Source organism: Xenopus laevis, chromosome 9_10L, assembly GCF_017654675.1.
Source record: "Xenopus laevis strain J_2021 chromosome 9_10L, Xenopus_laevis_v10.1, whole genome shotgun sequence".
NCBI lineage: Eukaryota > Metazoa > Chordata > Amphibia > Anura > Pipidae > Xenopus > Xenopus laevis.
Window position 1 is genome coordinate 116736426 of NC_054387.1, and position 26785 is coordinate 116763210.

Genomic DNA, 26785 nt, shown 5'->3' on the forward strand with positions numbered 1-26785 from the left:
CTGTACCGTACCGATTTCTACCAAACTCGAATCGGGTTTTTTTTCTCCGAAAATTGAATCGGATTTGACTTTTGGGGTTGTTTTACATATTCAATTTTTTTAATAAATAACCCCCTAGTCAAATTTTGAGTAAAATCTAATTTCTGTAAGTTAAAAAAACTCACATGAATTCAAAATCTTGGATTTGGCAGAATCCGTAGCCAGCTGAAAAAGGGTGAATCCCAAACCAAATCCCGGATTTAGTGCATCCCTACCTATTACGCACCACTGACTTGTGAACCTAGTGGCCTGGACACTGTTTGTGAAGATATCTACTGGTTGAACCTAGATACCTGGATCTCAAAGGGGAGAAGAAGTGTAACTGTGGCATTAAAGTAGCATTAATATTTTATTGGTTATGTCTAAGTTGTCCTTTATGCGGACTGTACTCATCTCTAGCTACTAAAAGTCATCTCCATTAAAGGGGAACTATTGCGAAAATTAAAATGTAATTTTAGATTCAGCATACTGATATTGGAAACTTTCTAAATACAATCAATTACAAATTCTGTACTGTTTCTGAAATAATTAATTTATCTTCACTATTCCTCTCTCAGTATCTGTTTCTCTTCATTCGCTATTGACTCAGGAGTTGGGTGTCAGATAAATGATCCAATATATTTTATAGGAGGCTTCTTTTGCCTAGAACAGGGGTGTCCAAACATTGGAAAAAGAAAAATTGTCTGGGGCCACACATGAAATACACAAACACGTTTGATTTGTAAAAGTAAAGGAAATACACAGAAAAGAACTACAATACCAGTTGGATAACCAGATGGAGCTGTACACTGGAATATGGGACACCTGGATAATAAATAGACGTATTATTATATTGTTATTACTAACTGGGCAATGGGCAGAGTCCCACCTCCTCCTATTTCCTTGGGAACCAAGCCTTTCCAGCTGGGCCGCATTCATATGCATCCTGGGCTGCGTGTGGCCCTCGGGCCGGAGTTTGGACACCCCTGGCCTAGAAGATGTATTAGAGCTCATTCTATTAAAATCACCAGACATCATGTCTCTCTACATGCAGAATTTGTGCAAAAGGCAGTTATTTTGTTAGATTTTGTTTGTACTGGAATCAGTTATTTGAGTGAGCTCTAATTCATCTGCTAGGAAAGGAAGCCCCCCTTTAAGATATATTGTATCTAACTGTCAATGACTATCTGACACTCAACTGCTGCAAGAATGAAGAGAAACAGATGCTGAGAGAGGGATAGTGAAGATAAAATTGATTATTTCAGAAACAATGCAGACTTTTTAATTGATTGTATTTAGAACGTTTCTTACTTCAGTATGAGGAAGCTTATATTAAATTTTCATTTTCACGATAGTTCCCCTTTAAATATTTTTCTGAATAGGACACAAAAGTTGAAGACTAAAAACAAATTACTTTCTTTTAAAGGAGATGGAAAGCTACCAAGGCAGTTTATTGCCAATAGATTAATCACAATAGTGCAAGTTATAATGCTATATTTATTCTGTAGAATGCTTTACCATACCTGAGTAAACAGCTCTAGAAGCTCTCTCTGTTTGTTTAGGATATTAGCTGCCATTTTAGCTTGATGTGACATCACTTCCTGCCTGACTCTCTCCCTGCTCCATAGCAGGCTCAGATTACAGCAGGGAGAGGGGGGAAGGGAGGGGAAGAGGAGCAAACTGAGCATGCTCAAGCCCTGGCCCTGGAGGTTTAAGTTGAAAACAGGAAGTCTGATACAGAAGCCCATGAGTACACAATAGAAGGAAAGAAATGCTGTGTTTCTTTTGACAGAGGACTCAGAGCAGCATTACTTTGAGGGTTTACTGGTATATTTATATAGACCTTTCTGATAAAGCTTACTTAGTTTTAACCTTTCCTTCTTCTTTAAGAAACAGCACAGGTAGGTTTTTATAACATTTAGCTGTAGATAAACATTTGTTTTCTAGTTAATGCTATAGAATTCACTTTGCCATATACAGTGTCTGTTAGCCACAGATTTTGGACTTTCCAACCTCATGAACTATGGTCTCTATCAATTAAATATGACAAGGGAATGTTATAAAACCTATATTATATTTTAGACACTCAATGATGAACCGTGAATGCTATTCCATGGCAGGCAGCACACAATATTTCAGCTGCATAATCACAGACTTACGTGTATGTCGGTGTAGAAGTCAGAAGAGAGGTACGAGAAGATGACAGCTGCTGGGAGACACACGAGGACAGTGCCAATGAAATGCCGAGGGACCCAACCGGAGATGATCTCCAGGAGACGTCTGGTACACAGCAGCATGTCCTCAAGGTAAAATGCCATCCTGGGTATAGAAAGTCACAATGCAATAAATATCACATGTTCTGGGTTTAGATCAATCTCTTTTTTTCTGTTGGAATGATTTTTTAAAATGTTCTCCCAGAGAAGGCTACTGGGTCAACACTGGAGGGAGGTTAATGAATTGATGGAAGATTTGAGAGTTTACATTTAGGGTAAGGTTACATGCCGCGAGTGCCATGCCGCAGGCAATTTCTCATTGTACCAGGCAGAAGACAGGGGGAAGCAGTTCAGGGAGATTAGTCGTTGGGCGACTAAATCTGCCCGAATCTCCAGGTGTGACATTACCCTAAGACAACTGATGGCTCCATAGTGGACGAGGAACAGCTTACTGGACACGTATTCGCTTTGTTTTTGGCCTCAGGAGCAACCTCCTGACTAGAGGCTTTCAAACTTTATTGGGTTGAGGCCAGGGCCACCATCAGAATTCGTGGGACCCCGTACAACTACATTTTCTGGGCCCCCCTTCAACTAAAAAAAAAACATTGGTGGCATGGATCCCCTACAAGTTAAAAAAAAACATTGGTAGACAGGGACCAGTACGAGTAAAAAAAAACCCTTGGTGGCCAGCCCCCCCCCAAGTTAAAAAAAAACATTTTTGGCCAGGGTCCCCAAAGTTAAAAAAAAAAAACATCAGCGGACAGGCTCCCCCCAAGTCAACAAAAAAAAATCAGCTGCCAGAGCCCCCCCAAGTTAAAAAAAATCAGCTCCCAGGACTCCCCAAAATAAAAACATCAGTGGCCAGGCCCCCCCAAGTTAAAAAAAAACCCTCAGTGGCCAGGGCCCCCAAGTTAAAAAAAAAGACAAGTGCCCAAAGATTTAAAAAAAAAAAAAAGGTGTTTGGCATGGCTCGGCAACTACTTCAGCGCAACTTGGCTCATTCTTGGCTCCTACTTCAGCACAACTCAGCTCCTACTTCGGCAGTTCAAGGGGGGCCCGGCTAATCCAGGAAACGCAGCATGACTGCTCCCCTTAACATATAGAAACCATTTGGCCTGGGACAATTGTCCCCCAAGTGTCCCCATGATGGCAGCCCTTGTTGAGGCCCTACGTTTGGACCAGGAGCCTGAAATGTTGCCTAGTTTTTGGCACAAATAAACACAGCTTAATCATCATTTTCAGAGTGCTGCAGCGTGATTTTTGGGATTAGTACATAACAGTGTTACAGATGGTCCAGTGTAAATACTTGTCTGCTCACCTGACAGAAACCAGCAGTGAGAGGAAGCCCAAGAGGCCACAGACAGACAGTAGCACCAGTGCCAGAGTTGGAGGAGACACAGGATTTGTGCCCGGCTTCAGGAAACAAGCCACAGAGAGAAGTACAAAGATGAAGTAGGAAAGGAGGACGTCCTGCAAGGAGCTGAATGTGGCACTGGCAAAGGTCTTCACTGGAGCCATCCGCATAACCTGCACGGGCATAGAGGAAACCATGTTATCAATGGCACAGAGTATGCACAAGAACATTATGTTTGACTGTTGAAAGCACTCACACGTCTCATTGCAACCAAGGTACTTGTATGTAAAGTCAAAATACAGCATGCGGAGTATGACAAAGCCATGAAGGATATTCATGTATCAAGTGCTACTTGATACACAGCAAAAGAAAGGCTAATCTTTCCTTTCATTTCTTTCACCGCTTCTAAATGACAATACAGTACCTCCTCCTGATAGCTGGCTCGGTATGACGTCTCCAGCTCCTTGTCCAGAAAATTCAGGCTGAGTGGATTTATAGGCGGCTTGAAGAAGTAATCTTTCATCAGGCTGTGATAAGAGAGAAAGCCCAGCAGGGGGCGATGTAATCCTCTTGTTTCCGCACACATTACTCTTTTTAAATATGCGCTCTGCAGGTTCTCTATATCTTTCTACAAGTTCTTCTTCCTCGGTGCATTATAGCATTCTCGCTTCTCCCCACATTATCATCATCATTTATTTATATAGCGATGTCAAGATACGCAGTGCTTTATCCTCGGTCCCTTTTAAAATCCAGTCTCATCCTCCCATTTTATCCTTTATGAATATGTATCCATGTATAGACCTTACCCCAAACCACCATGCCTATATAACCATTCTTGCCTATAGTAGCTCTGCCCCACCATCTTTATCCAGACAAATTCCCTCCATGCCTCTGTATCAATCCCCCATTCACCTGTCTTCCTTGATAACTTCCACAAAGTGTGCGTCGGTCTTCTCTCGGATGTTCTTAAAGCGGAGAGGAAGCAGAGCCGACTGGTCCATACTGACGCCACACCAGCGACCCTTCTCTTGGAGCATATCATAGAGTGAAGCCTGGCTGTTGGTAAGAGTGTCCTCCGGTGGAGGACTCAGGAGACCGTTCTGGGTCTTTAAGTGACGCCCAATGGCAGAAGGCTGCAAAAAAGGGAAAATATATGATAGAATACATTTATATACACCCTTATATCTTTTATTTGGCATTCTAGACAGTAGAGGTTTGTACCTAGCGGAAGTAGGAAATCATAACATTAAAGGGCTGGTTCAGATTTAAAGGGGACCTGTCAACCTAAAAAATAATTCCAAATCCTGTTTTATGATGTTAGGCAACCAACATGAACTTCACTCACATTATATAAACTATTTAAATCTTGTTTCTGTTTAGTCTTGGAATTCACAATCATGTACAAAAAGGCAGCAGTGGACACTGTTATTAAGGCAAAATCTTTTTTTATGCACCAAAATGGGGCACCTGATGCCCATGCGCATGCACTGGCTACAAAATTGTTGGAGATGGAGGGGTAATGTAAGGAGAGCAGTGACATCTAGGAATTGCAGAATGGAAAGTGAAAGTTGAGAGTTTTAAACAAGTTCATAACCAGTATGGTTGTTTTAATAAAAAATAAAAAAAAAAAGAATTTGGGTTTAATGATTCATTCTAAAACTTTTATTGTACAGATTTTCAGGTGTGGATGACAGGTCCCCTTTAAGTTAACTTTTAGTATGTTATAGAATGGCCAATTAGGCAACTTTACTATTGGTCTTCATTATTTATTCTTTAATATTGGCCATCATTGTTTATTTTTTTTTTATAGTTTTTGAATGATTTGCCTTCTTCTTCTAACTCTTTCCAGCTTTCGAATGGGGGTCACTGAACCCCCATCCAAAAAACAAATGCTCTGTAAGGCTACAACTGTATTGTTATTATAACTCATATTATATATGTATAACTCATATTACTATTCAGTCCCTCGCCTATTCATATTCCAGTCTCTTATTCAAATCAGTGAATTTCAAATTTAAAATCAATTGCTAGGGTAATTTGGATTAGCAACCAGGTTGCTGAAATTGCAAACTGGAGAGCTGCTGAATAAAAAGCTAAATAACTCAAAAAATAAAAAACTATTTTAAATTGTCTCAGAATATCCCTCTCTACATCTACTAAAAATGCATTTTAAGGTGATGCAAGGTCTATGGCAGGAGGTAGGTGAAGTTGTGGCCAGACATTGAGCAATGGGATTTTGTGCAAGTAAGTTGAGTCAGTATCAATTCTACAGAAACGAGGGGAAACAATTAACAAATTAATAGGACTTTATAGGCCCTTAATTCAATTCTCCCTTGCCCTATGGGAAGTAGAAATTTTTCTTCTTCATGCACATATCCCTCTATAATTCTCTATAATTATTATTCTTACCCGCGGGGCTCCTCCTTTCCATTCTTCACCACCCCCATTGGCAGCAGACACGCCTTCTTCAGGGCCATCTCGGGCGGCGGTTTCTCCACAGGAAGGACAGCTCTGAGCGGCAGGAATAAATACAAGACCACCGTGAACTCACTAACTGCAATTATCACATATTTATGGAGCAGAAAAAATATTCTCCAGCTGCACTGCATAATAGCACAACAAATTACCACACAGCCAAAAAGATGAATGGCGTTCCAAGAGAACTTACAAAAATAGGTTGTGGGGTGGAGGGAAAATTACAGATATTTGTGAGGAGCTGAAAGGTGGAGGAGGATGACAAGCTGGTCAAAGGAAGGAAAAGATAATCCCTCTGTCCACTCATCAGCTGTAGTTTCTTTCCTGTTCCCCACACATATTTTTATATGTAATACAGAAAGGCCCTTGCAGATTATTCTCCTAATATGTAATAGCAGCAGAAACTAAAATACAGTGATATATGTTCCTTGTGTCATTGTGACCACAATGTAAATTAAATGCTGGGGTCACAGTGACATGAAAAGCTGGGGTCACTGTGACATATATTGCTGGAGCCATTCTGTTATTAATTACTGGGGTCACTGTGACATATATTGCTGGAGCCAATCTGTCATGTAATGGGGTCACTGTAACATGTATTGCTGGAGCAATTCTGTCATGAAAAGCTGGGGTCACTGTGACATATATTGCTGAAGCCATTCTGTTATTAATTACTGGGGTCACTGTGACATATATTGCTGGAGCCACTCTGTCATGTAATGCTGGGGTCACTGTGACGTATATTGCTGGGGCCATTCTGTCATGTAATGGGGTTACTGTGACGTGTATTGCTGGAGCTAGAGTCTTGGGCGGGTCCATTTTTTGGGACCCGTACCCGATGCGTCCCAGCAACCTGTAATCCGCATCCCGGACCCGCAACCCGCATTCTTACCGGCTTGGAACCGCTACCAGACCCTACCCACAAGTACCTTATCCGCAACCCTGACCCGCTGACCATCAAGAATCAGGAAGTGCTGTCATTGTAAACCAGAATTTACATCACTGGAAGTAGACGTGAGCAGAAAAAAAACAGTAAAACAGGAAGTGCTGTCATTGTAAACCGGAAGTGACGTCATGGGAAGTAGCCGTGACCAGAAAAAAAGAAGTAAATATCGCTATTGAGAAGTCCCGCGGCCCAACCCGCAAAACCGACGACCCACGTCTTTACGCGCACCCAGAACTTCTCCCCTCAACCCAAAAAGTACTGCAAGTTTTTGCAGGTAACCCGCGGGTACCGGACCTGCTGCAGGATGGAGCCACTCTGTCATGTAATTTAATAAAATGCTGGGGTCACTGTGATCTATATTGCTGGAGCCATTCTGTCATGTAATGGGGTCACTGTGACATATATTGCTGGAGCCATTCTGTTATTAATTACTGGGGTCACTGTGACATATATTGCTGGAGCCACTCTGTTATGTAATGGGGGTCACTGTGACGTGTATTGCTGGAGCCACTCTGTCAGGTAATTTAATAAAATGCTGGAGTCACTGTGATCTATATTGCTGGAGCCACTAATTTAATAAAATGCTGGGGTCACCTCATTACAAGCTGCATTTTACATTGTATTACATTGGCCCCTTAAAACAGCAACACGAAGATGTTTCAGTTATTTAATAATTTCATTTTTAATTAATTTAATAATGGATGCGCAGGCCAGACCAAATCTGAAAGCCAAGGCACTATTATTAAACACTGTCATAGAAGCTAAAGGGGCAAATGATGATTCATTCCCTCCTGATATTTCTATTAGAGAAACCAGAAGGGAAAATCAAAATAATGTAGGTATCAGTGACCCTTTAAGGGTTGATAAATACGATGCGCAGCACCCATACTAGTAAAACAGTCCCCAGACATCTTGTTAGGGGAACAGAATTCAATATAAAGCCCACTGGAGATTGTGTGGAACAGATAAATAAGTTCATTCCTTGCAGTTGACACAATTCAGTGAGGGAATGACGCTCGCCTGCCACTAGAACATGACGTATGTGTGAGCGCTGCCCTTCTCTCTGCCTGTGGGAGGCCTTGGCACATTAATGGACTGGGATTCAATAAAAGCCTCATTACTTTTGCTTTCTACTCACTTCCCCATTGGGAGATAGACCCAGGGGATCTGTAATTAATTGCTGCTAATGAGAACAGAGTGTGGCAGGGGACCCTTCCTGTGGAACACACTTCATATCCTGCAGAGATCGACCCTTAACCCTTTCCTGCACAGCTCTGCCTTCAACAAAGGTTGGGCTGAGCATCATCTTACTGACCCATTTTTGTCTGGGATGAGCTCCATTATACATATGTACGTTAATTAGGGCTATATATATATATATATATATATATATATATATATATATATATATATATATATATATATATATATATATATATATATATATATATAGGTGTGGTGTAATACAAACTTTCTCCAACTCTGCGGAGCCAGTGGCTGCAGCAAAATAATCCTCCAAATAGAATCCCAGTTTATATTTTTAAATCTGACTCCGTGATCTTCGTCCCTGCAAAATCTCTAAACAGGTGCCAACTGCTCTACAAAAAAACAAACAAAGCTGCTTGAGTTCTACATGGCTGGGAAGTAAGGCGGGGGCTCCCCCTGCTGTTCATAAGTATAATTGTTTCGCTGCAGAGCAGTTAGGGACCGTCTAAAAATTCCTATCCACAGCAGTAAATGAAGGGAGAATTTCACTGCATACAGTCAGGTTTCTTATAAAAACGGTACACATTTTTAAATCATAATATATTGGAGATAGGTTTCTTTTTCATTAAAGAAAGTAAAAGTGGTATTTTATTTTTTTGCCATTACATGCCCTTTAAAGAGGTTGTTCACCTTTGAGATAACTTTTAGTATAAAGAGTGATATTCTGAGACAATTGCAAATGGTTTTCATCTTTTATTATTTGTGATTTAGCTTTTTATTCAGCAGCTCTTCAATTTGCATCTTCAACAATCTGGTAACCATGTATTGTTTTGAATAAGAGACTGGAATATGAATAGGAGAGGGGCTGAATAGAAGGATCAGTAATAAAAAGTAACAATAACAATACATTTGTAGCTTTACAGAGCATTTGTTTTTTAGAAGGGAGTCAGCGACGCCCATTTGAAAGCTGCAAAGAGTCAGAAGAAAAAGGCAAATAACTATAAAACTAAAAAATAAATAATGAAAACCAATTGAAAAGTTGCTGTAACATAATATGTATATTTTATAGAAAGACATTCAATTGGCCTTCATTATTTCTATAGTTTTTTTTTCTTTTAAATTATTTGCTTTTTTCATCAGACTCTTTCCAGTTTTCGAATGGGGGTCACTGACCCCATGTAAAAAGACCAATGCCCTGTAAGGCTACACATGTATTGTTATTGTTACTATTTCTAGTCTGGCTCTCTTGCTTTTCTTACCAAAAGCAGCCGTGTGCCTGCACCGAGCTGACGCAATGGTTCCAGGTGTAGGCAGGAGAGGAGGCTGATGCCTAAATAGGGGCTAATATTTGGCCTGCCTGTTTCAGCGGGCGGATTTTAGCCCCCGTGTGTGACACTAGCCTTTGAAACAGTCTAGCAGCTGATTAAGAGGTTTGAGAAGAATCATGCAAGGTTGGCTTCTGCTACATTGTTTCTACAGACAGAAAGTGTGCTTTCAGCGTTTCATTGGGCAAAGTTTAATATTTGGGGTTGTATCCCCTTTAAAAGGGGTGGTTCGCCTTTATATTTAACTTTTAGTATGTTATAGAATGGTAAGTTCTAAGCAACTTTTCAATTGGCCTTTGTTATTATTTTTTGTATAGTTTTCTTAATTATTTGCCTTTATTCTTCTGACTCTTCCCAGCTTTCAAATGGGAGTCCCTGACCCCATCTAAAAACAAATGCTCTGTAAGGCTACAACTGTATTGTTATTGTTACTTTTTATTAGTGATGGGCGAATTTATTCGCCAGGTGCGAATTCGCAGAAAATTCCCACAATTTGCTGCCGGTGAATAAATTAGCAAATTGCCACAAAAATTGCTGGCAAAAATTTGGCAGCGTCCAAAAAAAATGGACCCCGGGGTCGGTTTTTTTGGACGCTGGCGCATTTTTGCCGTTACAAATGAGACCCTGGCGTCGTTAGCAAATTTTTCAAAATTTTTTCTATTCAGGCTTCTCCTATTCATATTCCAGTCTCTTTATTCAAATCAATACATGGTTGCTAGGGTAATTTGGGTCCTTGCAACCAGATTGCTGAAATTGCTTCTGCTGTATAAAAAACTAAATAACTAAAAAAACAAAAATAATAAAAAATGAAAACCAATTGCAAATTGTCTCAGAATATCACTCTCTACATCATACTAATAGTTAATTTAAAGGTGAACAACCACTTTAAAAACAGGAACCCCATGAATTTCTGCCTTATGCATTTCATACCTTCTGGTACTTATTTTTAGGGAAAAGGGACCCACTGATTTCAGCAGTTCCAAACGCTGTTAACCCTTCCCTTCAATTGATTAAAACCAATAAGAACAAAATCAATGTAAACATCATGCTGGATAGAAGATACATTTCACAGGCCAGAAGTATACATGCAAATCTGCACAACTTAAAGGAACAGTTCGGTGTACACGTAAAAACTGGGTAAATAGATAGTATGTGCAAAATAAAAAATGTATCTAATATAGTTTGTTAGCCAAAAATATCATGTATAAAGGCTGGAGTGACTGGATGTCTAACATAATAGCCAGGACACTACTTCCTGCTTTTCAGCTCTCTAACTCTGAGTTAGTCAGCGACTTGAAGGGGGGCCACGTGGTACATAACTGTTCAGTGAGTTTGCAATTGATACAATTGATTCAGCTCAGATTCAAAAGCAACATGTGGCCCATGTGGGCCCCCCTCAAGTCTCTGATTGGTTACTGCCTGGTAAACAGGGTAACCAGTCAGTGTAAACCATGAGAGCTGAAAAGCAGGAAGTAGTGTCCTGGCTATTATGTTAGACATCCAGTCACTCCAGCCTTTATACATTACATTTTTGGCTAACTAACTATATTGAAACATTTTTTATTTTGCACAGCCTATCTATTTACCCAGTTTTTATTTTCACACTGAACAATTCCTTTAATACATATAGCTTACCAACAATATAAAGTTACTAAAACGGACATGTCCTAGTGAAGTGCGGGTCTGGATTTTCTTGACCTGCAACTGCCGCCTCCCCTCTAGTTCTAGGCCTGCCCTGCCCCACAATGATGTCACAAAAGGGGCGTGGCAAGTGTGTCTATAAAAACAGATGCCGGAAGCAGGAAGCCGGCAGTGTGCGGTCAAGGGCAGGGAGAACAGGCAGAAAAGCTTAACCCGAATCTGCCCGCAACCCGCAAAGGAAGTGCTGAAGTCGGTCTAAACCCGCCTGACCCGCGGGTAAACATCACTACCACGTGCACTTAAATATATCACATACATACAGATTACAATTAAAAGCTAAATAACTCAAAAAACACATAATTAAAAATGAAAACCAATTGCAATTTGTCTCAGAATATCACTCTCTACTTCATACTAGATGCCCTTTAAAAGGCATGTAAAGGCAAAAAAATAAAATCCCATTTTTACTTTCTTTAATGAAAAAGAAACCTATCTCCAATAAACTTTAATTTAAAAATGTTTACCTTTTTTATAAGAAACCTGACTGTATGCAGTGAGATATGTCCCAAGGCTCATCTTCAGTAAAAATAAATATTTATTATTTACATTTTTAAAAAATATTATGATACATACTGACCCCACATGGCCCACCTTACGCGTTTCGCACCCTCCAGCGCTTAGTCATCTATGACTAAGTGCCGGAGGGTGCGAAACCATTTTTAAAAATGTGAACAATAAATATTTATTTTTACTGAAGATGAGCCTTGGGACATTTATCTTTTTGATATCAATTTTTGTGGGTTGATTGCCTTTTGAACCGGGGCATGTCCCTCTGGCTCTGCCTTAGGCTACTGGACTCCTGATTATGAAATACTGTATGCAGTGAGATTCTCCATTCATTTACTGCTGTGGATAGGAATTGTCACAGTCCCTAACTGCTCTGCAGAGAAACAATCATACTTATGAACAGCAGGGGGAGCCCCCACCTTACTTCCCAGCCATGCAAAAATCAAGCGGCTTTGTTTGTTTCCCTGTAGAGCAGTCGGCAACTATTTAGAGATTTGTATTGGATTTTATTTTTGCCTTTACATTCCCTTTACTGTTTTCAACTCCAGATGCAGGGACAAAGATCATGGAGCCAGATTTAAACAGATAAACTGGGATTCTATTTGGAGGATTATTTTGCTGCAGCCACTGGTTCTGCAGAGTTGGAGAAAGTTTGTATTAAACAATACAAAAACGATAAAATCCACATTAGATTACATGACAACACAGGACCCAGTGCAGTCTGCATATTCTGATTATTAATCAGTTTTGCTGTATTGGCTTCTGGCAGATATTATTTGACTTGTGCTGTTTTGATAATTTATGACGATCCCTAAGCAGCTCAGACTATACTGAGCATGTGCACAGTCTTGGTCTTGCAAAGATGTTTAACAATGTTACAAGATGGTGACCACCTGTGGCCAACTTTGAAAGCATAAATCATTTGTTTGATTAGGCTACTGTTGCAGTAAGTTCATGTTTACAAAATACAGGATTTCGAGACTTTACTGGACAGGCAGACATAAAGACGTGGCCCTCTTGCTCACCTTGAGTGTCTCTGGCTGAGTGCAGTTAGTGTGACTGTCGCTGGTCTCGCTGATTGCCGCTTGGACGTGGGGGGCTAAGGAAGGGCTGCTGAGGTCGGTCCCCTCTTGCACCGGAATCAGGGTCTGGGAGCAGCTGCAGCTGGGCACACGAGTTCTGCGCCCGGAGATCAGGAATGTCTTTAATCCTGCGACACATGGCAAGAGAGAGAGAGAAAAGGTCATCAACAAAGCGGCTCCATTACCTTATCTGTCAGTAAAGGGGAACTGCACTTGTGATAATGCACCCGGGGGTGACCGGAAGCTTATCAATACTTCTCCTAGCACTGTCTGTTTTCTATGAGATTCCCATGATAAAAATCCACCATAGCAGGGATACTCATCCTGTCTTACATGCATTGAAGCTACCCAACACGTATTTGTTGCTGAACTACAACCCCCAGCAACCTGAAAAACATGAATCCCAGGACTTATGACACTTTGACAGGTATAGAGCTGCTTGCTGTTGATCCCTGCATGAGTCCGACTGTGCCGGAGAGATTTAGGAACAGTGTTTAGATGAATTTAAGGCTTTCCCCCAAGAGCTGTAGTAGAACTATATATAGATTTTAGGATTAGTGAGGATTCCCCTACAACTGGGGAATACTGCCAATGTGTTAGGTACACTAGGTATACATATTTTTTCTGTTTAACTCTGGTTAGTAGTGATGGGCAATAAATTCTCCTGCAAATATCCGCGTTTCGCCTACGGCGAATACATTTGTGAATCTCCCCCGAAAATTCGCCAGTGTCAATTTCTGATTTTCACGATTTTTTCATGAAAACGTTTGAATTGCTTGATTTTTTTGTGAAGGCTTTGGAATTGCTCGATTTTTTAGCGAAAACGTTCGAATTGCTAGATTTTTTCGTGAAAACTTTCGAATTGCTCAAGTTTTTTTGGGAAAATGTTCGAATTGTTCGATTTTTTTTGTAAAAGTTGCTCGATTTTATTGAAAACATTCGAATTGTTTGATTTTTCGTGAAAGCATTGGAATTGCTCGATTTTTTTGTGAAAACGTTGGAATTGCTCGATTTTTAAGTGATAACGTTCGAATTGCTCGATTGTTTTGTGAAAACACAATTTTTTTTCGTAAACTTTCAGATTTCACGGTTTTTCAAGAATTTTTTGCCGTTTTTTTGCGGGAAATTTGTGAATTTTACAGCGAAGCCAACTGGGAGAAATTCGCCCATCAATACTGGTTAGTTACCAATAGTATGTGATTGGATAATTATGACTAAGTGCGCTCTAGGCACAAAGTGCGTAAGGCTATTCCAATTTTGAGATGCTTTTTCCTTAAATAAATGATTTTTTTTATCTGCACCATTTTGAACATGTCGGTTCAGTTTGTGCCAGTCCATCTACATATCGTGTACAGACTTTGGAGCCTCCATTGAGCTGAAGGTGTGGGTCATGTTCACCCAGAACCCCCCAAATTTATTGGTGAGTTTATATAGTGAATAAAGTACCCCCTCTTGTAAAATATAAGGATATTATAAGTTACCGAGGAGTTTCATGACCAAATAAAAACACGAGGCCGAAGGCCGAGTGTTTTTATATAGGTCATGGAACTCCGAGGTAGCTTCTAATATCCTCATATTTTACAACTGGGGGTATTTTATTAATTATAATACACAAATTTTAGTGAGTCATGTGACAGAAATTACATCACTACTCACCGTTTATAACTGATGACATCACTACTCCCCGTTTATAAGGATATAATTTACAGGATATTCATGGCTTTTGTGTATTATAAATGGATAATATAGATCAGAATATTGGAAATAACATTATACGTGCATACAAATAAATCCCCAAGAATAGTGCCGGTTCAGATCACGAGCTGCTGCTGATTATTCTCTAGCCCTGGTGCTACAGGCAGTTACTGGTATCTGCAACATCCTCTAACTGAATTATCCAGCGAACAAACAAACAGCAAATGCATTTAGGGCTCAAATGGCGTGTGCACAAAAGAGCCTGCGGGGGGAAAGCAATAAACGAGCACAATCCTGAATATGAAATGAAGCCTTGCGACAGTAAACACAACTGGCAAAGGCATAAGTGATTATATTCCTCCATCACCAGCAGGTGGCAGCAGTCGCACAAACATAATAATAGACGCATTTGTGGGCAGAGCAAAAGATGGAATGGGGGTGGGGGGCACAATTTTAAAGATAAATTCAGTGTGTTTTTATTTTTGAAAGGGAAGCATCAATATTTCCAAATGCACTTTCTTGCTGTTCCTTTAAAAACCCATTTGTTTCACAACGGCTTGAATTTTAGTTCATAAGCCTGCAGGGCAATGAGTTTGCCCCCCCCCCCCCCGAACATTGGTTAAATGGGGGTCCTGCCATCTGGTCGCAATGATCACTTCTGCTTAGGGCATTCACCACAATACGGTTCAAATCAAATCTTCTTTTGTGTGGAATGGCAAACGCAGATGGACAAGTTGGAGTTTTGCACTGAATGCAGCTTGAAGATGGTGGTTAGCACTGAATGCAGTGTGCATAGGGATGTTTGCACTGAATGCAGCTTGTAGGGGTAGGTTTGCACTGAATGCAGCTTGCAGAGGGATGTTTGCACTGAATGCAGTTTGCATAGGAGTGTTTGCACTGAATGTAGCTTGTAGGGGTAGGTTTGCACTGATGCAGTTTGCACTGAATGCAGCTTGCAGAGGGATGCTTGCACTGAATGCAGTTTGTAGGGGAATGTTTGCACTCAATACAGCTTGCAGAGTGATATTTGCACTGTTGCAAATAGTAGGTTTGCATTGAACAGTTTGCAGGGGAATTTTTTTTTATGGATTGGAAAGTTGCACAAATTAAAAATTAGCAGAGGATAGTTGCATTGAACCTGGTTGCAGAAGAATGTTATATGCAATTTGCACAGAGGAAAGTGTTGAGGAATGAACAAAAGGCACGTTGCAGGTGAAGGGGTGGCTATAAAAGGCTGGCCAGGCTTGGCACACTTAGCAGAGGCCTCACTGCACAGAACACACAAGAATCGTCATAACACACAAGAGTTTGCATCAGGGAAGAGAGGAATTTGCACTACAAACAGATGAGTTGCCTGTGATGTGCCTCTTATCTGCTGTGTAGTGACTGCTTTGCATGGGCTCACTTATCTCCATGGCCCAGTGCCCTGCACACACACTTACACACACACACACACACACACACTTACTTACACACACTTACACGCACACACTTACACACACACACACACACACACTTACTTTGCATGGGCTCACGTTCTCTGATCCTGATCTGTCCACCCTTGTACTGGGCAAAATGAGGCCGATATGTTTATTTGGCTCCCAAACTAATGACTTAATCAGAATGGAGGCCTATGGAGAACTGCATCAATGCCCTTATGCGGTTTTTCATCCGAAGGGATTTCTAAACTCCCTGATAAATAGCTGGCTGATTCCGGATTGGCCCATAAACTGTTGACTCATACTGGAGGGCCGTTTAGAGGCAAATTTTTACAAATGGAAATATTCTTCTCAGTGCATCTCATGAAGTCTAATGTGGTATTGGTCCGAGGAGATCTCAGCAGCTTCCAGCATACAGTAGGTGTCCAGAGAAACCAGGAGGATCACTGTGGGGTTCTGGTTTTTATTGTGACGGGACCCAATGGACTGTTCGATGTGGACCGCCAATAGCACTATGTATATATGTACTTTTTAATTTTTTTCTAAAACAAACAGGGAGAATAGGAAGGCGTATCATTACCTAAAAGAAGGTTCCACTGCGCTGAACCTGGAATGTAAGTTCTATGGGGCAGGGTACAATTAGATTCACTGGAAGAGTAAACATCATAAAAATAGTTAATCCCTGATACAATCTCTCGGTAATTGAGAAAGGCCAGTGTAACACAGTCTTGTTACTAACAGAACCATAGTACACTGAATACTCCACAAATGTAGCTCTGACCAAGGTCTTATAAGGAATGAAAATGTTTTTGTTTTCTCTATAGAATCCCTTAGGTACTACCATGGGAGTCACTAACTTTTGTCTCTATGTTTATTTCCTACTATGTGTATATTAGGGAGGCAAGACTTGGTTTTGGAATTCCCAGCACTTTTTACAGACTTCAGATTCAAAGTTGCCATAAACTGGCTGCCAGACCAAGTGGACAGTTTATTGGTCCATGTTTGGGGTCCTTCTCATCTTTTGTGGAGGATTCTGTATTTAGGCGAATCTTAAAATGATGAATTTGGTGCATCAGTTGTTCATATAATGCTGGGAGCTCAGTCAGCCGGGGTGGATATGGCAGTGATTGTCTGGCCGGGGCGAGGAGTTGACAGATGAAAAGCTGAGGCATTGTGCCATGGAGACTTGCTGGTGTGAAAAGGACACTTGTGTCTTCATGTATATTTCACTGAGCATAAGCATTGAGCAGATAAATGAGTAATGAGGAGGGAGTGCCTGGCCGCTGTCCAACAGGCGCACGGAGAAGAAAAGGAGACAGGAAGGAGCACAGAGGGAAGGACACGTTCAACGTCGAGAGGGAAATTTAAAATGGTGATTGAGAAGCTGGAAAAGTGATGGGGGAAGTTGAAGTGAGGGGAGCAAGAATGGGGTGAAATATAAATATTTGGTAGTTAATAATAAAATACGTGGTTTTGAAATAAAAGGGAGTTGAGTGGTGACAGGTGGCAGTGTTATAACAAGACTTTATTTGATCCTAGTTCAGAAACAGAGGGCCCCCAACACTTATCACACCCGCCCTCGTACGGACAGTGCCTCGTACCCACCCTACGGACAGTGCCTCATACCCGCCCTATGGACAGTGCCTCGTACCCAACCTACGGATAGTGCCTCGTGCCCTATGGATGGTGCCTCGTACCTGCCCTATAGATAGTGCCTCAGTTGGTAGGTATGGGAATAAACTGGGGTGATACTGGGGGGGGTGACAAATAGCTACGGATTATATACATCCCACCATAACCACGTGTGTGTGGTGGGCTGTAAATAAAGGTAGTCATTGGCAATGGTTGGGAGGAGAGGGTGAGATACAGAAAGGAAATATTTGAGGAGCCAGGAAAGATTGTGGATTAGAGGTGAGGAGGTAATTGGTTGAGGTAATGGGTTGAGATACTGATAAAGTGCGAGGCGTAGTGATGGGAAGTGCCAGGGTGGTTGCAGCAAAATCAAAAGTAGCAATTTTCGAGCCAATATAAGCTGCCAACTGGGCCCCTCCCTACCAATGCATCTGTTTACTGGCCTGGGTATTGAGCCCTCCCAAAAGCCTGTCTGTTATGTGGCTTAAAACATGATTTTCAAAATACCCTCTAGTAAGGAAGGCATCTGTGAATTTATGTGGTCCTCACCCAACGGGACTCCTTAGACCCCCATTATGATCCCAACATTAGCCTGAGGACAAAGTATAAAAGCATCCCAATCTGGCCTTACATGCTTCTGGCTAAATTGGGTAAAGTTCTGCTCATCCAGCGATCCCACCAAAGTGGAACTTATAACGTCAGTGAATGAAAAGGAGTGATAGCATGATGATGAAGGAGTAAATATTGGAGGGTGAAGGATGTAGAGCAGGAGTGATGGAGAGGTGGAAGTGAAGGAATGGGGATTGATTGAGGCAGTAAATGGGGAATGTTTGGGGCTGTTGAAGCAGTAAATGAGAAGCAGAGCTACTGAAGCAGTAAATGAAATGTATACTTGTGCATTAGGGAGGTCAGTAAGGGTGTGAATAGGCGGCAGGGAACAGACAACAAAAGCCAGCCAAGATCCCTTCAATCTGTGTTTACTGCCGTTATACTTTCTCCAGGGCAGCGCACACTTTCTTCTACTTGGTAAGAACTTGCCCAGTGAGTCCTCTCTGATTTGTGGACCATCTGCCAGCATTGGGCATGGGGCCAAAGCACATAAGAGCAAAGGCACAGAGCTGGGTGAGGAGGTGCAGGCCAATAAAGGGTTTCTCTGCTCTGTGCACTGTTGCACAACAGGCACACTACACACTCCACTACATAGTCACCATCTAGGTTTCTCCATGCCTTACAGTCACACTTTCTTGGTTTCTCTAGACCTTACAATCACTATGATACACTTCCTTGGTTTCTCTGTTCCTATGGTCCCCAACCTCTTTAACCCATGAGCTACTTTCAAAGTATATAGAGTTGGGGAGCAGCACAAGCATGACAAAAACATGAAAAGTCCCTGAGGATGCCAAATAAGGGCTGGGATTGAGTATTTGGTAGCCCCTAAGTGGACTGGCAGCCTACAGGAGCCTTTATTTGGCAGTACACCTGGCTTTATGAAACCAAAACTTGCATCCAAGCCTGGAATTCAAAAATAAGCACCTGCTTTGAGGCCACTGGGAGCAACATGTTGATCACGTGCCATTGCTCTATGCCTTACAGTCTGTATGCTACACTAACTTGGTTTCTCCAAGCCTTATTTCATGGAAGAAATTGTCACACAAAGTGGTGGGTTCCATAGTGGCATAACAGGATTGTTGAGGTCTGTTAGATGAGATTTTTAGCCCCATAGATACTAGGGTATTGGTTTGGCAGGCTATAGACTTTGCCCATACAAAGAACATTAAGCAGTAAAGAGTGATTGAAGTTTATCAGAGCACAAGTCACATGACTTGGGGCAGCTGGGAAATTGACAATATGTCTAGCCTCATGTCAAAATTGAATATAAAAAAATCTGTTTGCTCTTTTGAGAAATGGATTTCAGTGCAGAATTCTGCTGGAGCAGCACTATTAACTGATGCATTTTTAATTTTTTTTTTCCCATGACAGTATCCCTTTAAAGAGCTAAATTTTCATGTTTTTAAGCAGATTGCTGGCTCTTCTAGTGTAGAGAGTTCATCTCCCCTTACCCCAGTTGAAGCACCAAAGTAAGCACCGAGTAGGGTTGCCACCTTTATTTTTAGATGAAAACAGCAGTGGGTGGGCAAGTGACATTGGGGGCAGGGAGGTGATGTCGGGGGAAGAACGGATGACGTCAGGGGTGGGGCTGATGACATGGTGATCAGCGATTGGCTGATCACCATGTCATTCTCTTCAATGTCCTGTCCAGATTTTCTAATTTGGAACTTTTTCCCCCTAAAAACCGGGCTGTCCAGGTGAAATCCAGACAGGTGTGGTGAGGTGGGGACAGGGCCGGATTTACATAGCAGGTGCCCCTAGGCCCACTGTCGTTTGTTTCCCCATCCCCTCCCTTTTATTCAAACAAATTTTCATCATCGGGACCAGACCAATGGGGATTTGCACACAGGAAATTTTAAAAACGGTTGTATCTCATGCGCCTCCCCAGTGTTTCTGAACCAATGTGGGTGTAATTGGGCAGCATGCCACCCCCAATAATCTTGGTGGCCTCTCCACCAGAGCAGAATAGTAAGGGCAACATGTCTGATGCCTCAGAGAGCCACAGATCCAAAAGTGTCCCTGAAACCAGTTCCAAGGCACCAACATACTCGACCAGAGTGGGATGATCCTATAGACCCCGTTGGGCAGGATTTTCAAGACTGACATTTGCACACAGTCTGGAGGGGTCGATTGGGCAGCTTTTCTTGGCCTGTGTATGGACGCCATAACTCTGCAAGTATGGAGAAGGGAGAGAGAGAAGCAGTGGGAAATAATTTTGATGGGACAGATGGGACAGGCAAAAAGGAGACTGCAGAGACTGCAGAGGGAATGACATGAGAGAACAATAGTAATTAGCAGAAAGCAAATGTGTGTGATGGTGGGGGGATATGGTGGGGGGGGATAAAGAGGGGGAGGGCAGAAAGTGAATGCTGATGAGCAGAATGGGGAGTAGGGTTGCCAACTGGCCGGTATTTTACTGACCTGGCTGGTAAAAATGATGGTTGATCCCAATGTTATTAATAAGGAAGAAAGATAAATATATAGGAAGGCCGGTATTTCTTTCTAGAAAAGGTGGCAACCCTGATGGGGAGAAGAAATAACAAATAGGCACAAAGTGACTCCATGGCACATGCTGGGAATGCTGGGGTTAAATTCCTGACTTTGCAGAGTAACACTAACAAATTATTCTCCCCTTGGTTCAGTGCCCGCATGGCATGGTGCCAGCCTAGGGGATACAGCCGACATGGCACAGATAAAAGGCAGGCGTGTAATTAGCTCCCCGGCCCATTGTTCCTGTGCGGGGCACACGTTCTTGTCACCCTCCTCCAGTCAATCCTGACACCTTGGCTCACACTAGAGTGCTGCCTCTGTCTCTCCACTCCCATAATGCCCCACGCTCCAGCAACGCTAGGCAGCCCAGCATGGCCCACGGGTACAAATTCTATTTTGGGATTTATTACCAGTGAAAAAAATCTCTGCCTCACAATCCACATTTAAAGAGGAACACCACCCTTAATCAGTTTTTTTTTTTTTTGCATAATAATATGGTAATTCTAAACAACGTTCCAATAGACATGAATTCCACATTGGATTTAAAGCCATTTGTAAATGTAATTGCTATTTAAAGCAGCATCTGCTGGGGTAAACAGCCCTGCCGGCTCTGGCTCCTGAAATAATAAAAGTGCTGGAAGAGAACTGACTTCTGCTACAACGTTTCAGGAGACAGAACCAGCAGTGCAGACAGATCACTAAGCGCCTTTTTCAAAGGATAAATGTTAAAGAATATTCATGGCTGTTGTACAGTGTACAAGTATGGGACCTGTTATCCAGAATGCTTGGGACCTGGTGCTTTCTGTAATTTGGATCTCCACAATTTGTCTACTAAAAGGTCATTTTGACACTAAATAAACCCAACAGGATTGCTTTGCCTCAAATAAGGATCTGTTATATCTTAGTTTGGATCAAGTATTTTATGAAAGAGAAAAAATAAATTTTTATTTGATTAAAATGAAGTCTATGGGAGATGGTTTTCTGGATACTGGGTTTCCGGATAATGGATCCCATAACTACTACGCGGGCTTCCTTGTTTCCCTGATCTTTTATTGGACGCGGCTTGCAGCTTGACTATTTGTAGGCTCAATAATGGAATTGCGCTTTTACTTTGTACATGTATTTTATTAAGCCCCTGACCCTGTCATATGGAGAATTAAAAGTTATAACACTGGCTTCCTTCTTGCTTTCTATAGGCCAAAAAAATGGAAACCAATTGCAAATTGTCTCAGAATATCATTCTCTACATCATACTAAAAGTTAATTTAAAGGCGAACAACCCCTTTAATCATACAAGTGGCAGCAGCCATATTGATTGCACTGACTTGGACATATAAAATACCATCCATATAATGCAGCTTAACAGTGACCCCAGAGGTAAAATTGTGCCAGAGGTAGAATGCTTACTTGTAGTGATGTGCGGGTCGGGTAAAACCCGACCCACACCCGCCCCTAACCAGCCCCTAACCCGCCCTTAACCAACCCACCCTCGCCCTAGCCCGACTTCCTGCTAACATTTTAAGGTCCTGACAAAGATGTCACAAAAGGGGCGGCAGGAAGTTGGAAGCTGGCAGTTCCAGGGGGCAGGCGGGGAGAGCAGGAAGAAGAGCTCAACCCGGAGGTGCGGGGTAAACCCGCGGGTCCAGCGGGTATCGGACCTACCCACACATCATTACTTGCTTGGTTTTATCCAGGAATACTGTATCTAAGACATGAGAGTTCCCTTGCCCTTTTTTTAAGCACAAAAGGCTATAAACAATATTTATAGCTTTTAAAGATCAATAGCCGATCAATATGACATCCCATTAACACTGAGGGGACTAGTAAAGTTCACAAGGAATCTAGTGAGGAATAATATGAGTTAACATTTACCAGTCCAGTGAGTTTTATGTTTATGGGATGTCAGTATAATTCACTCTTACATTCCATTGCACTGTATAACTGTAGGTGCCAGACTGAAGATGGCGGGGCAATGGCACACACCCTATATTCATATACAGATATATATTCAGGATGCATCACTGCTCCAGCAGCTTCAGTCTGGCAGGTAAGGGGTTACTCTTGTCCATTCTCTGCCTATGAAAAAGATTGGGCTGTACACCAGCTGGATGTAGCAGATACTCACTGCCTTTTATGGGCCAATATGTCAAGGTAAGGGAGGCAGCACACGGGGGAGTGGGGGAGAGAGGGATCACACATGCTTGCTTTAACACCCGCTGTCTGTGTAATGTCTGCCCTGGACATACGCCTCTGAGGAAACCTGAATATAATACACAGCAGCTTTCCTGCACAGCCATACAGGGGCCTTACTACAAGGTTAAAGGCATAGTAACACCAAAAAATGAAAGTAATGAAAATATAATGTAGTGTTGCCCTGCACCGGTGAAACTGGTGTATTTAGTTCAGAAACTCTATTATAGTTTATATAAACAAGCTGCTGTATAGCCATGGGGGCAGCCAGTCAAAGCTGAAAAAGAGGAAAAGGCACAGGATACACAGTAGATAATAGATAAGCTCTGTAGTATACAATGGGATTCTTCTGAACTTATCTGTTATCTACTGGGTATCCTGTGCTGAATGGCTGCCCCCATGGCTACACATTAGCTTGTTTACCATACCTCCCAACATTTTGGAAATAAACAGAGACCATGCCCATTTTTGTGGCCACGCCCCCTAATTACCATGTTCATTTTAAAAAAAATTGTCAGGCTATGAAAGTTTGAACATATTTCTGTGTTTTTTTTTTCCAGTTATTACAGTTTTTCTAATGAAGGTGAATTGCCCTTTAAGCTGTGAGTCTAACTTTTCCCAAGGGACCTGTTATCTTATATTGTTACAATTGCTTGTCTTGACATTGTTACAAAAGTATCTGATCTGCTGATGTGGCCGTTCTGGGCTCTCTGCCAAAAGCCAATTAAGTTAGAAACTTTTTTTCTTTTTCTGGCTGTTCAGTGCAGAGAAAAACGGGACTTTCCAGTACAAACGAGGGACTGCGGGTTGAGCTGTCAAAAGAGGGACTGTCCCTCTAAAAACTGGACAGGTGGGAGGTATGTGTTTACATAAACTATAGTTGTGTTTCTGAAGCAAACACACCAGTTTTACTAGTGCAGGCAATAGTACATTATGTTGTCATTCCATGAAAACACTTTCATTTTTTGGTGTTACTGTTCCTTTAATGAAGGAATGTTGTACAGACTCTGGCACAGCAAAAGAAAATGGCTCTGCAGAGGCGGGATTAGCAGAGTGATGTCAAGTAGGGGGATGTTGCTAACACTACTAACACAAGGTTCAGCTTGCTGGGACCCCAAGGTATGAGGCTTTGCAACAATCGGGCTTCTGAAGTATTCAGCCGGGCACAGCACACAGATGGAATGGCTGGCAACATGCTCTGCAGCAAAGGAATGTACAGTAGACTGCTCTGCACAGATGGAATGGCAAGCACCATGCTCTGTAGGCACAGAATGTCCACACACACGTGTACAAGCAGGGGACAAGAGGGACCTCCCTGGCACTGTCATTGTTTTCCATTACATTAGAGAGGATTTTGCACTTTGGGCAAATCACCTAGTGTGCCAATTCTCTATTGGGCTACAGAGGTGGAATTGCTCAAGGGATACACAGTAGTGCTGTATAATGCAGTGTTGCCCTGTGTTGGTAAAACTGGTGTGTTTGCTTCAGAAACACTACTATTGTTTATATAAATAAGCTGCTGTGTAGCCATGGGGGCAGCCATTCAAAGGAGAAAAGGCTCAGGTTACACAGCAGATAAGCTCTGTAGAACATAATGGTGTTATCTGTTATCCACTATTTAACCTGTGCCATAGTTCCATCCTGTATTGCCTGTAAAATGCTCTGCAAACACAAGTACTCTACAGCAATGAAACAACCATAAACTGCCCTCACAGAAAACTTGCCCTTACAGATAACTTGCCCTTACAGATAACTTGCCTTTACAGATAACTTGCCCTTACAGATAACTTGCCCTTACAGATAACTTGCCTTTACAGATAACTTGCCTTTACAGATAACTTGCCTTTACGGATAACTTGCCCTTACACATAACTTACCTTTACAGATAATTTACCCTCACAGATAACTTACCCTCACAGATAACTTACCCTCACAGATAACTTGCCCTCACAGATAACTTGCCCTTACAGATAACTTGCCCTTACAGATAACTTGCCTTTACAGATAACTTGCCTTTACAGATAACTTGCCTTTACAGATAACTTGCCCTTACAGATAACTTGCCCTTACAGATAACTTGCCCTTACAGATAACTTACCTTTACAGATAACTTACCCTCACAGATAACTTACCCTCACAGATAACTTGCCCTTACAGATAACTTGCCCTTACAGATAACTTGCCCTTACAGATAACTTACCTTTACAGATAACTTGCCCTTACAGATAACTTGCCCTTACAGATAACTTGCCTTTACAGATAACTTGCCCTTACAGATAACTTGCCCTTACAGATAACTTACCTTTACATATAACTTACCCTCACAGATAACTTACCTTTACAGATAACTTACCCTCACAGATAACTTACCCTCACAGATAACTTACCCTCACAGATAACTTGCCCTTACAGATAACTTACCTTTACAGATAACTTGCCCTTACAGATAACTTACCTTTACAGATAACTTACCCTTACAGATAACTTACCTTTACAGATAACTTGCCCTTACAGATAACTTACCCTTACAGATAACTTACCTTTACAGATAACTTGCCCTTACAGATAACTTACCTTTACAGATAACTTACCCTTACAGATAACTTACCCTCACAGATAACTTGCCCTTACAGATAACTTGCCTTTACAGATAACTTGCCCTTACAGATAACTTACCTTTACAGATAACTTGCCCTTACAGATAACTTACCTTTACAGATAACTTACCCTTACAGATAACTTACCTTTACAGATAACTTGCCCTTACAGATAACTTACCCTTACAGATAACTTACCTTTACAGATAACTTGCCCTTACAGATAACTTACCCTTACAGATAACTTACCTTTACAGATAACTTGCCCTTACAGATAACTTACCTTTACAGATAACTTACCCTTACAGATAACTTACCTTTACAGATAACTTGCCCTTACAGATAACAGACCATGAATAAGCATTGCAGAGACAGACTTGCCAGCCAAGGCTCTGCAGAAGGGCACTGATCATACGCGGAATCCTCTGCAGAGACTGTATTATTAGCACAAAGCTCTGCAGAGAAAACATTAGATCATGCGCTACAGAGATAGAAAGATTAGGCAGATGATGGGATTATTAGTTGGATGAGAAAAAAGATAGTTGGACCGATGAAGGGAATACCTAGAATGATATTCTACATGGATAGGGTTATTAATTGGGGGCATGGCAGAGCTGAGATTAAATGCCAGCTGTGGGCACATAGGGCAAACCACTTGACCGAATGGCAATCATATCAGTCCTGCTGGTGCACTCTTAGGTCTGCGGCATTTTCAAGAGATAATCGCCTGTCTTTAGAGTGTCTGTCAGGGTCCAGGCATTCAGGTCAACCGAGTGGCAATTACCCAACCACTGAACTGGAAATAATGTTGTGGCAAAACTCTGGCAATTGCATGTTGTGTTACTGCCAAAGGTGTTACTTCCTACTCATACTGTCAGCTCAACTGGACAGGTAGCCTGAACATTGTCAGACAGGTCACCCCAATCATGTACCCCCCCCGCAACTGACTGACAGACCAACTGACTGAGAATTAATTAATAGTTTTTGAATGATATGCCTTCCTCTTCTCCCTCTTTCCTGGTTTCAACTGGGGGTCACTGACAATGATTGCCCTGCGACAGCGCACATATAAAGCACAATAAAGACCAATTGTACCCTGTTTTAGAATATTGCGGTCTACATCTTTGTAAAAATGAATTAACGGTGAACTACCGACTACACAAAGAGCTTATTAAAGGCAATTTGTTTTCCTGGGATATGTTGGAATTTCTATATCACAGCAGGGAAGATATTTTTTTTAGAAGCACTTAACCTTATATTAGTGGAGTGTACATTTAAATTGTGATTGGGCAGCTGCACCCTCCTC

General features: G+C 41.7%; 1 protein-coding gene across 1 annotated transcript in view; it reads right to left on the minus strand.

The window, feature by feature from the left end:
- Positions 1–26785, minus strand: part of adcy9.L (adenylate cyclase 9 L homeolog) — an 81989-nt gene that overhangs the window by 9709 nt on the left and 45495 nt on the right. Inside the window, 8 exon segments of the mRNA NM_001085833.1 lie at positions 2178–2337; positions 3550–3758; positions 4010–4112; positions 4498–4657; positions 4659–4703; positions 4706–4718; positions 5995–6096; positions 12771–12955. Coding sequence (NP_001079302.1) covers positions 2178–2337; positions 3550–3758; positions 4010–4112; positions 4498–4657; positions 4659–4703; positions 4706–4718; positions 5995–6096; positions 12771–12955 — 977 coding nt within the window.